The sequence below is a fragment of the Xenopus laevis genome, chromosome 2S (assembly GCF_017654675.1).
Source record: "Xenopus laevis strain J_2021 chromosome 2S, Xenopus_laevis_v10.1, whole genome shotgun sequence".
In the NCBI taxonomy this organism is placed as follows: Eukaryota; Metazoa; Chordata; class Amphibia; order Anura; family Pipidae; genus Xenopus; species Xenopus laevis.
This window is the reverse complement of record NC_054374.1, coordinates 141,791,814-141,804,598: the sequence shown is the minus strand read 5'-3', so window position 1 is coordinate 141,804,598 and position 12,785 is coordinate 141,791,814. Positions and strand designations below refer to the sequence as shown.

Below are 12,785 nucleotides of genomic sequence, written 5' to 3'. Positions count from 1 at the left end.
TAGCTTAGCGAGTAAAGGTGGCCATAGACGCACAGATAATATCATACAAAACTAATTTTTGTACGATATTCGGTGTGTGTAAGGTGGGAAAAGAGCCGACTGATATCGGCAGAAGACTTGGATATCGGTCGGCTCGTCGATCAGGCTGGATGGAAAATTTTTATCGGGTGCCTTTGAAGGAACCCAAACATCGGCCATTGTTAGTGCTGAATCGTCAGATACAGGTAGAATTCTATTGATTCTACTTGTATATCTGACAATTCAGCTCTACACGTGTGTATTGAAACAAACTATCTTTCTTGTAAAAGATCTTTTCCAAGAAAGATCCTAATTGTTACGTCAATGGCCACCTTTACAGTACCTTCATGGATGTGAATGACTTGCAGCACACAAATTGTACACAAATGCAGTTACAGATGCTGTGTGCAATAGTACATTGGAGAGTATTCCAGCCCTGTTACAGGGTGCAAATGATTGCCTCATCACACGCAAGTTGCAGTGCATGTTAAAATTACACTGGAAATCCTGTGGGGGGAAATTCTGCATTATAGAGCACCCCAAACGTAGTGAGACTGCACATGAGTCAGGGCCACATTGAGACTTTTTAAATACAGATGAACAAAGGGACAGAAACAAACAATATAAACGGAGTAATATCCGTCCAGATCATTTACTCATCGTGTCATAGATTATCATCCTTATATCTGCATGTGTATGGACTACTTAAGTTAGTAGTCATGTAGTAATGTAAGAAATCTTTCACTGTAGAAGGAAAGTTTTTGTTCCAAGCTCATTGGGTTGGTCTGTCTCACTTGTTTGTGTTTCCCAGGTGCACAAGCTCCAGTAGCCCACACTGTTTTAATTGGCAATCGAGAATGGATGAGACGCAACGGGCTACACATCTCCACTGATGTTGATGAGGCCATGTCCAGCCATGAGATGAAAGGACAAACAGCAATACTAGTGGCAATAGATGGTAAAATGAAACATCCTCATGGCATAAATGATCAAATACTATTGTTGTTGCTTTTTAATAAGAAATTGGTTGAACAGAACAACTAAGTATGCAACATCATAGGGAGTGGGGCAGGAGAGGGTTTGCTGTGCGATCTGAGCCGCTCCCAAGATTTTGTTTTTGCAGGGGAACTGAATGTAAATAGGTGTGTTGGCATTAATGTTACAGTGCATTAAAGGAACATTAACTTCAAAAAATTAAAGTGTTTTAAAGTAATACAAATATAATGTAGTATTGCCCTGCACTTGTAAAACTACTGTGTTTGCTTCAGAAACATTATTATTGTTTATATGAACTATAGTAGCGTTTCTGAAGCAATCACATCAGTTTTACCAGTGCAAGGCAAATTAATTTGATTTTACTTGAAATTCGAATATTCATTTATTTATTATAAAGATCGAATATCTTAAACTCGGACGAATTTTACAGAGTCAAAAAACTCGAATCGAATTTGAATTGAATTTGAACATACTCGATTCGAGTTTTTTCTCTGAAAAAGACTTGGATGTCAGGAAGGCTGCAAACATCTCCAAATTGATTCCTGGACATCTCCCTTTGACAGTAATTCGGCAGGTTTTAGGTGGCAAATAGTCAAATTTGAATTCTTAAAGGGCCAGAGTATAATAAATCTCGAAATTCAAATTCAAAGTTTTTCAAAAAATGTAATCAAGTCGAATCTGACAGTTTTGACCATAAAATACATTTCCAAAGTTTCAATTCTGCCCTTAATCATTACTTTAAAATACTTAAATTTTTTGGTGCTACGGTTTCTTTAAGTCCCTTTATTTCCTTAAGGTGAGCTGTGCGGAATGATTGCCATCGCAGACACGGTGAAACAGGAGGCGGCTCTCGCTGTACATACCCTAAAAAGCATGGGAATAGATGTGGCTCTGATTACAGGCGACAACAGAAAAACTGCTAAAGCTATTGCTACCCAGGTATTTCTTGATAGCCTATAATTACAATAAGAACTGCACTTGTTTTACAGGTAAAACATTGGTCAGTGTGTGTTGGCCAGTTTAACACAAATTTAAAATTAACTTACCTAAATGTAAATAGTGAATGCTAGAGAAAAATATTTATTAAAGGGAATCTATCCTTGCTGAGAGTAAATAAGTATTTTCTAACCAAATCAATGTTCAGATCTTATTAGGGATTGACCGAATCCACTATTTTAAATTCAGCCGAACCCCTGAATCCTTCGCGAAAGATTCGTCCGAATCCTAATTTGCATATGCAAATTAGTGGTGGGAAGGGGAAAACATTGTTTACTTTTGAGACAAAAGTCACATGATTTCACTCCCTTGGATTCAGTTCAGCCGGGCAGAAGGATTGGCCGAATCCGAATCCTGCTGAAAAAGGCCGAATTATGAGCCGAATCCTGGATTCGGTGCATCCCTAGATCTTATTAAATGTCTTTTGATAAGAAAATCAGTTTGGCTGCCTCCCTTACAACTGGAAGTACCAGCTCCAAAGCCAGGCAGACTGTATGAATAAGCTCTTACTTACAGCAGTCTCTCTCCCATGGAACAACTGACTCAACACTTTGGCTGGTGAATGCTAGCAGTAACCTTGTTCTCTATCTCCCTGGCAGGATTACTCACATTATGTCAGTTTTTATTATGAAGGCAAGAGCTGACACATACAGCCTCCTGAATGTACCGATGACACTGTTGTGCCTCAAGGCATTTATTATTATTTTTATAATGCTGTGATTCATTCACCCGTGAAACAAAATCCTTATAGTAAAATATCTGTCATGGAGGCAACCGGGATCAGAAAGCTGTACACATGAATATATGTTGTGTTGTAATGTTATATATCCATATATTCTTTGGTATGTTGCCAATAACAAGTCATTTATAATAGGTTGGCATCAAGAAGGTTTTTGCCGAAGTTCTTCCCTCCCATAAAGTTGCAAAGGTTCAAGCTCTCCAGAGTGATAAGAAGAGGGTGGCCATGGTAGGAGATGGAGTGAATGACTCGCCGGCGCTTGCCAGAGCTGATATTGGCATTGCCATTGGCACCGGGACTGATGTGGCCATTGAAGCTGCAGATATAGTTCTTATCAGGGTATGAGATTACTGATGAATCTATGCTGTAGTATTTGGAGACACAAATAGAAAGCAGAGAACTGCAATAAAAAGGACTTCATTTGATGTATCCATAAATGGCCTTGGTTTTGTTACTGTGGCTGGTGCATTTAACTCCGTAATTTAAAAATCAAATTTATTTGTTTAATTTAGACTCTCCTGTGTCAAGTTTGTATCTATTCTTTATTTCGGGCATTGACCTATGTAGGGTTTCCCCGTGGAGCCAAATGGGACAACCCTCCAGACCCTACTATTTGTGCAGTTGCATGCAAAGAGAAAGTAATGGAAATGCATTGCCCCCTCATATTTATTTTCCTATGGGTTGCAACTGTGGGATTGTGAGTACAATAAGGAATGGAAAGACTACTAACGGGCAGATTTATCAAGGGTCGAATTTCTAATTCAAATTTTCGTTATTTTATGGCCAAAGCTGTTAAATTCGACTAGGGAATTGTTAAAATTCGATTCAAGTTTTTTTTTTAAATTCAAATTTTATTTTTGAAATTTATCAAACTAAAATTCGACTATTCGCCACCTAAAACCTGCCGAATTGCTCCTTTAGTCAATGGGAGATGTCCTGGGATCAATTTGGAGTTCTTTGCACCCTTTCTGACATTCGAGGTTTTTTTTGGAGAAAAAACTCGAATCGAGTTTTTAAACCTCAAATCGAATTCGATACAAATTTGATTTGAGCTTTCGGGTTGATCATATTCACCCGAGTTTTAGAAATTAGATTTTTTTAAACAAATTTCGATTGGTCGAATTTCAGGTATAATGGGATTTTATGGGAGTTTTTAAAAACTCACATGAATTCGAAATTCGACCTTTGATAAATGTGCCTCTAATTGTATCACTCTTACATGCTTTCTTGCAGAATGATTTATTAGATGTGGTTGCCAGTATCGACCTCTCAAAGAGGACAGTGAGAAGAATACGACTAAACTTTATATTTGCTTTAATATATAATCTTCTTGGCGTACCTATTGCTGCAGGTAAATTAATCTACAAATGTGTATTAAATTTTACAGCATCAAACAGGAGCTGTAAGGAAGGTGTGGCAGTGTATGCAAAACACTCCAGAGCCCGGGATAAAATTCCTAGCAAGAGATGCAAGGCACATCTTTGCCTTGAATTTAATGACTGCTCAGATTTTTAAGGGGATGTAAACCCAAAAATAATTAATCTTGCCAATGAATGAAAATGTCATTCTGAGCAATGTTCCAATGGGGCTGCTGGGGTTAAATTTTAGTATGATGTAGAGAATGATATTCTGATACAGTGTGCAGTTGGTTTTCATTTTCTATTATTTGTGGTTTTTTAGTTTTTTCACTTTTTATTCAGCAGCTCTCCAGTTTCAAAATTCAGAAATCTGGTAGCTAGGGTCCAAATTACACTAGCAACCATGAATTGATTGGAATAAGAGACTGGAAAAGCAATAGGAGAGGGACTGAATAAACAGATGAGTAATAAACAGTAGCACTAACATTAAAGGGATCCTGTCATGGGAAAAAAAAATTTTTCAAAATGAATCAATTAATAGTGCTGCTCCAGTAGAATCGGCACTGAAATCCAATTCTCAAAAGAGTAAACAGATTTTTTTTAGATTCAATTTTAAAATCTGATATGGGGGCTAGACATTTTGTCAATTTTCCAGCTGCCCCCAGTCATGTGACTTGTGCCTGCACATTAGGAGAGAAATGCTTTCTGGCAGGCTGCTGTTTTTCCTTCTCAATGTAACTGAATGTGTCTCAGTGGGACATGGGTTTTTACTATTGAGTGTTGTTCTTAGATCTACCAGGCAGCTGTTATCTTGTGTTAGGGAGCTGTTATCTGGTTACCTTCCCATTGTTCTTTTGTTTGGCTGCTGGGGGGAAAGGGAAGGGGGTGATATGACTCCAACTTGCAGTACAGCAGTAAAGAGTGATTGAAGTTTATCAGAGCACAAGTCACATGTCTTGGGGCAGCTGGGAAATTGACAAAATGTCTAGCCCATGTCAGATTTCAAAATTGAATATAAAAAAATAAGTTTGCTCTTTTGAGAAACGGATTTCAGTGCAGAATTCTGCTGGAGCAGCACTATTAACTGATTCATTTTGGAATTTTTTTTTCCCATGACAGTATCCCTTTAAACTGTAGCCTTACAGAGCACTTACAGTTTTTTAAGATGGGGTCAGTAACGCCCATTTGAAAACTGGAAAGAATCAGAAGAAGAAGACAAATAATTCAAAAACTATAAGAAAGAAATAATTAAGACCAATTGAAATGTTGCTTAGAATTAGCCATTCAATAACATACTTAAAGCTAACTTAAAGGTGAACCACCCCTCAGTTATTTTAAATTTCTCTTATTTGCAAACAATATAGTAGAAGTCACCCAGCATGCTTCTTCACAGGCCTGTTATTCAGCTGGCTTCTGCTACATTGTTCCAAAAGTCATATAAGTATAGAACATAGGAGACGATACTACTTCAATAGCAATTATTAAAACAATTGAGCACTTATTATTATTATTATTATTATTAACGGACATTGCAAAGTTGCTTTGTATTACAGTTTTTTCATTAGGCGGCAAAATTTTACTTTTAAGTAAAAACATTAATTCAGTACAGGGCTCCCTTGTGCCTGTGAATGCAACAATTTGCACTTGGTTGTCATGTATCACTTCTTTTTCTTGTTCAGGCTCTCTCCTCTGGATCATGTTATGGTTTCATTCCAACCATGGTCTGGTTGTCAGAGTCAGTAGGACCCCAGCAATGTCATAACCATTTCAATTCCACCCTGAAGTGCTGCAGAGTAAAATAGAAAATAAATAAATAAGCACAAGAATTTAGAAGGGGTAAATAAAAATGCAAATTGTGCAGGAATATTCCTATGTGAAGCATACAAATAGGTGAGCTTTTTAGGTTTCCACTCATAGTTTGCTCTTGCTTTATCAAGGTGTGTTCATGCCAGCGGGACTTGTGTTACAGCCTTGGATGGGCTCGGCTGCAATGGCAGCTTCCTCTGTCTCTGTGGTTTTGTCCTCATTGCAGTTGAAATGGTAAGTCACACACTGTACATGTGTTGCATAAAAGATATATTATGGGGCAGATTTATCAAGGGTTCGAATTGAAAGTTCAAATTCGAATTTTCGAGTTTTTTTATGGTCAAAACAGTCAAATTCGATTTGAGTTTTTCAAAAAAATTAGATTTTCGAGATTTATCATACTCTGGCCCTTTAAGAACTCAAATTCGACTATTCGCCACCTAAAACCTGCCAAATGGCTGTTTAAGTCAATGGGAGATCATTTTGGAGTTGTTTGCACCCTTCCTGAAATTCAAGTTTTTTTTTTGGAGGAAAAAAAAAAAGTTTTCCGGTCGATCCTATTCACCCGAGTTTTAAAAATTAGATTTTTAGAATACATTTCGATTGGTCGAATTTCGAGTTCTTGGGAGTTTATGGGAGTTTTCAAAAAACACGTGAATTCAAAATTCGACCTTTGATAAATGGGCCTCCCAATGTGGCTGTGTATTATAAGTCCTTTTACAAGTAGATATCATGTGAAGGTTTTTGAATTGAGGCTGCCAGATAGTAAGAGTGATTTTAAACTTATGGAAATCCTGTATTTGCCCCCCCCCCCGTGGCAAGAAGGCAAGAGCACAGCCTGATTTAACCTGGGAGGGGCGTTATCGCCAAACGAACGGATCTTTCCCCGATATGCCACTAACGGCATGGCTATATCGGGGGTAATCCGAACGTTTGGGCGTATGGTCGAACGATCGGATTATGATGCGCCAAGGGGCTCCGACGGGTCGTCGGGTTAAAATCAAACCTTCCCGATCGATATCGTGGCCAGATATCGATCGGGAAGACCCGTCGGAAGCCCCCATACACGGGCAGATAAGCTGTCAAAACTACCGAAATCGGCAACTTTATCTGCCCGTGTATGGCCACCATAAGTCTGCCAAAAATTTTAACATTAAATAAACCCAATATAATTGGCCCAATATGGATTCATTCAATATGAAATCAGAGCAAAGGAAATCATCTTTAAAAATTTGAATTATTTGCTTGAAATGGACTTGCCTTCAAGTAATCTGGAGCTTTCTGGACAACAGGTTGCTGGATAAGGGATCCCATACATATATGTATTCCATAATACTAAACAAGATTGCACAAGATTTTAATCACTTATATTTATGTAGTAGTTGGTTAAAAAAAAAACATTCATCATGCTATGCCTAGCTTTTTGGGATTAGTGTCCCTTTCAAGGTTACATTTAGGGGGTTATTTACTGAATTCCGAATGCAAAAATCCCGAAAAATGGGTGATTTTTTTTTTTTATAAAATCGGACTTTTAAAAAAATCACGAATTTTTCGGAATTTATTAAACCCCAAGGATGGAAAAGTCAGAATCAGAAAATCCGGCATCTGAGACCGGTTGAGGTTGTATATAAGTCAATGAGTGAAGTCCCGATGATTTTTTGATGTGCGCTGGGTTTTGTGCAATACCCCGAAGTTTTTGGAGTTTTCGGGTGAAAAATCTGAAAAAATCATTTTTTTTCCCCGCAATGCAAATTTTCAGGAAAATGTAATAATAAATAAACGTAAAAAACCAGAACGTATTTGATCGGAGTTTGCAGCAGAAAACGTTGAGATAAAATCGGACTTTGATAAATAAACCCCTTAGAGTATAAAAAATGTTTTCCCCTTCCCACCCCTAATTTGCATATGCAAATTAGGATTTGGTTCTGTATTCAGCCAAATCTTTCAGGAAGGATTCGGGGGTTAGGCTGAAACCAAAATAGTGGATTCAGTGCATCCCTAGATTGTTCTAATCACTTATTTCTGTTGTACAGTGCTGTGTAAATAAATAAGACTATACATACATACATATCAATAGCATATATTTAAATAGCAGTCCAGACAAAAAGCTGTTTGGCTTCTCTTCCTCTTAGGTTGTAAGCTCTTCAGGACAGGAACCTTATTTTGTATATTAAAACTCTTCTCAATGCCTAATTAATAATTCCTGACCCCCTCTTTGTGTTTACGCTCTTGTAAAGCACAGCATACACTTATATAAATAATTTAAAAAAAATACGAATAACTTTGAAAACACTGAAATGTTTCAACTAATGTGTATTGCGTGTATAGTTAAAAGTTGCTTCGAATGACACGCCTACACGCAAAATGATATGTAATTTTGGTTCCAAGGAGTCATTTCCGTTTTTAAGTGAGGAAACGCTTGCGAGCATTTGACAGTACAAATAACCAAAGGAGAATTTTACGGGTGTACACTAACAAAAGGTGAATGAAGGGATTAGCTATTCATATAAACAGCAGAGGACACATGTGCATGGAAAATGATGCAGCAGCTGATTATAGGATGAGTTGCCAAGCTTTACAGTTTCCTCATTAGCAAACACACGGAAGCAGGGGAATTGCTTAGTAAAGAATTGCCAACACATGCAAATGAGTGTGTCCTCTTTGTATCAAGACATAATTATTAAGGGGAACTATTGTGAAAATGAAAATTTAATATAAGCTTCCTCATACTGAAATAAGAAACATTCTAAATACAATCAATTAAATATTCTGTACCATTTCTGAAATAATCAAGTTTATCTTCACTATTCCTCTCTCAGAATCTGTTTCTCTTCATTCTGTCTTCTTGGAGTTGGGTGTCAGATGAATGATCCAATATATCTTAAGGTGGCCATACACGGGCCGATAAAAGCTGCCGACAGACCGTGTCGGCAGCTTATTGGCCCGTGTATGGGGGCCCCCGACGGGCTTCCCCGATCGAGATCTGGCCGAAAGTCGGCCAGATCTCGATCGGATGGGATTAAAAATCCCGTCGGATCGCGGCCGCATCTGTTCGTTGATGCGGTCCCGCGATCCGACCGCCCGTTTGGCGAACGCTAGGATCCGATCGTTGGGCCCTAGGGCCCACGATCGGATCAGCCCGATATTGCTCACCTCAAGGTGGGCATATCGGAGGGAGATCCGCTCGTTTGGCGACATCGCCAAACGAGCGGATCTATCCGTGTATGGCCACCTTTATAGGGGGGCTCCTTTTGCCTAGAATATGTATTAGAGCTCACTCTATTAAAATCACCAGACATCCTGTCTCTCTACATGTAGGATTTGTGCAAAAGGCAGTTATTTTGTTAGATTTTGTTTGTACTGGAATCAGTTATTTGAGTGAGCTCTTATACACTATAACACTTCTAGGTTATTTATCAAGCTCCGAATTTATCTCAGTATTTCTAAGATAAAAATCCGAGCAACTTCGAACTCCTGAATGGAACTTATTCATCATTTAAAAAAAAATAGGTTCAGGCAAACTTCGGACCTTTGCCCGAAAAGCTTGAAACGCCCGAAGTTTTCAGATTTTTCTGCAAAAACCACAAATTTTTCTGACTTTTTGGCTCAAAATCAGATATCGGTACTGACAGCAGCGCAGACACTGGGACCTTCCCCATTGACTAATACAAGACCCCGTGAACTTTGAGATGATGAGTTTTCGGATTTGGAGTTTTCATACCATCGGACTTTAATAAATCCCCAAAAATTCAGATTTTTTTTTTAAAGGTCCAAAAAATCAGAATTTTTCGGATTTCGGGTATTCGGAGCCTAATAAATAACCCCCCTTATATCCTCATATTTTTATTTTCTAATACACAAGTTTAAGTGAGTCATGTGACAAAAATTACATCGCTAACTGATGACATCATTAAGAGCTGTTTATAAGGATATCATTTGCAGGATATTCATTGCTGTTGTGTATTATAAGCATATCATTATATATAATACTGTATCTGTTCTTTAATATCATTATTATGCTGTCCCCACTCAGGTATAGGAAACCAGACGCAGACAGGCATGAAGCTCGTGCACAGGGACACATGAAGCCTCTCACCCCATCACAGATAAGTGTTCACATTGGGCTGGATGAGTGGAGAAGGGAATTGCCAAAGACCAATGACTGGGATCAGATCAGCTACATGAGCCAAGTGTCCCAGAAGCTGAAGCCGCACAATTCTCTTGTAGAGCCGCAAGACAAGTGGTCACTGCTCATCAACGAAACACCCGAGGATCAGCTGATCTGAATACCTGTTTAATGGGAGGTGGCATCATAATATGAAACTGATCACCCGGACTTGTGTGCCCCCATTGGGAGTGTGAATGAACTCATGGACAGATTGGAAGGATTACACTTGCTTTCTGTCTAGCAGTGAATAGTCATCTATGTATCTTTCTTTTTATACTGTTTGGCCATAAAGGAAGTTTTTTAAAAGCATATAATAGTGAGAAGTGGAAAGACAAGGAACCCAGTGATGCTGAAAAGCAGTAGGGTAGAAAATGAGGAAAGAAGGAGAAGGGGTATTATTGTGGCACAGTGCTGTGCTGGAATATTATCATTCTGCTAGGAATGGGTGTTAGAAAATGATTGCATAAATAGGATGTAAAAATATGGGATAGAAAGGTAGTGGCTGAACATGTATGTTTACACAGGGACTCGTACAGGAGAATGCCAGGGAAAGTTTATTAACACAGTGGGAATGGGTGTTTGGATATCCTTGCTCTGTGGAGCTGTCAGCTTTCCTTATAATATATTCAGCACAGAGAATGTACCTTATAATCACAAGTGCAAAGTGCAATTTTAGGCATAAAGTCATCATGTTTTTTACCAACGTTGCAGTGTTTTCCCCCCAGAATTCCAGCCAAATTTTGGCTGTAAGGGAAGCACTGGACACAATTGCACTTGCACTGCGATGCAAATCTTTAGGCGCAACCAGGGTCAGACTGGGGGGCCTACCGGGGCTGCTGCTTTGGGGCCCCTACACCCCCCACCGGGGCCCCTACACCCCCAGCGGGGCCCCCAAACCCCCACCGGGCCCCCTGCCCCATCGACGAAGACACTTCACCCCCCCCCTCGACTACCCGCTCCTACCCTTTTTTTCTGCTCACGGTGGCAACCGGGTGCCGGAAGGGAGTTCATGGAGCAGGACTAACAGGTCTGAGCCAGTGGGGCCCACCAAATTCTTTCCCAGTGTCCCGCTGGCCCAGTTCCAACACTAGGAGCAACTACATTGTATCTGTTGATGCAGTCATGAAAATGTAACCTAGTTGCAACACTGCAGTGTCCCATATCATCCGATCAGGCTCATGCCTGCATTAGGCTTATAAGCATTTAGCTGATCACAGCCAACTGTTATTTAAAGGTGAACTATCGCGAAAATGAAAATTTAATATAAGCTGCATCATACTGAAACTTTCTAAATACAATCAATCAAAAAATGCTGCATTATTTCTGAAATAATCAAGTTTATCTTCACTTTTCCTCTCTCAGCATCTGTTTCTCCTCATTCTGTCTTCATGCAGCAGTTGGGTGTCAGATGAATGATCCAATATACCAATATATCTTATAGGGGGGCTCCTTTTGCCTAGAAGATGTATTAGAGCTCACTCAAATAACTGATTCCAGTACAAACAAAATCTAACAAAATAACTGCCTTTTGCACAAATCCTACATGTAGAGAGACATGATGTCTGGTGATTTAATAGACTAAGTTCTAATACATCTTCTAGGCAAAAGGAGCCCCCCTATAAGATATATTGAATCTAACTGTCAATGATTATCTGACACCCAACTGCTGCATGAAGAGAGAATGAAGAGAAACAGATGCTGAGAGGGATAGTGAAGATAAACTTGATTATTTCAGAAACGATGCAGAATATTTAATTGATCGTATTTAGAAAGCTTCTTATTTCAGTATGCTGAAGCGTAAATTTTCATTTTCTCAATATGAATATTTGTCCCCAGCACCATATGGATTTATTCCAGTCACCAGACAGTTCAGTTTAGCCCTTTGGTTGGCCTTTGTATGATGTCCTGCTGTCGAAAGGGAAGATACTGTCAAAAATTTCCATAAAACACTTTCCTAATACAAGTATCTATTCTATCTATAGCCACCGTATCTTCAAGTATGTATTTCAAGCATATGAGATATGAGATACGCCCTTTTCTGACTTATAGTAAGTGAGGACCTTTAGCCAAAGGAACAGGTAAAGAAAGCGCCACCTGGCTGTGAGCCAATAAACTTCACTCAGGCCCACCAGATATTCCATTGTTGAGAACTATTGTAAAATACAGATACATGCAAAGGGAATAAGAATAACTGGCTGGTAACTTGCATTTACTTTAATGAATCAATGAAAATGTTAATGTAATGAACTTCTTTAGATTAGAAAAGCATGTCATTTCTGATTATTGTCCTGTATGAACTGAATAATATTTATTTTTATATTCATTTATTGCACGTGTTTTTTCCCCCATTGTTCTATATATATATATCGATTCAAGGTAAAGCTTATTTTAAATGTTCCAGATCTATATGGCAAATATAGGAATATCTGCATTTAATATGGGTACAGATTTACTTATATTGTGGAAAATGCCCCCCGTTAAAGGTATCCATATTTTTGTTTAAGCGGGCTATATAGTATAAGTATACAATGTATTGTTTGCACAAAAATTGTATCTGCATATTTGCATTTACAGATGAGTGGGAGCTGAAGTTCTGTTTTCTTTTAGGACCTATTATCCATAATGCTTTGGAACTGGGCTTTTCCGGACAAGGGGTCTTTTTCTGTAATTTAGATCACCACAAGAGTCCACTTCAATTAAAGTT

At 38.7% G+C, this 12,785-nt stretch overlaps 1 protein-coding gene across 2 annotated transcripts in view; it reads left to right on the top strand.

Moving 5' to 3' along the window:
- The window catches only part of atp7b.S (ATPase, Cu++ transporting, beta polypeptide S homeolog), a 52,120-nt gene extending 40,741 nt beyond the window's left edge, over positions 1-11,379 (top strand). For both annotated transcript variants that reach the window (XM_041584484.1, XM_018248643.2), the window contains exons 16-21: positions 830-976; positions 1,811-1,953; positions 2,885-3,088; positions 3,983-4,100; positions 6,045-6,147; positions 9,947-11,379. In XM_041584484.1, the coding sequence (XP_041440418.1) occupies positions 830-976; positions 1,811-1,953; positions 2,885-3,088; positions 3,983-4,100; positions 6,045-6,147; positions 9,947-10,199 (968 nt within the window). In that variant the 3' untranslated portion in view covers positions 10,200-11,379. The remainder of the gene's footprint in view (positions 1-829; positions 977-1,810; positions 1,954-2,884; positions 3,089-3,982; positions 4,101-6,044; positions 6,148-9,946) is intronic.
- Positions 11,380-12,785: the final 1,406 nt, after the last annotated feature.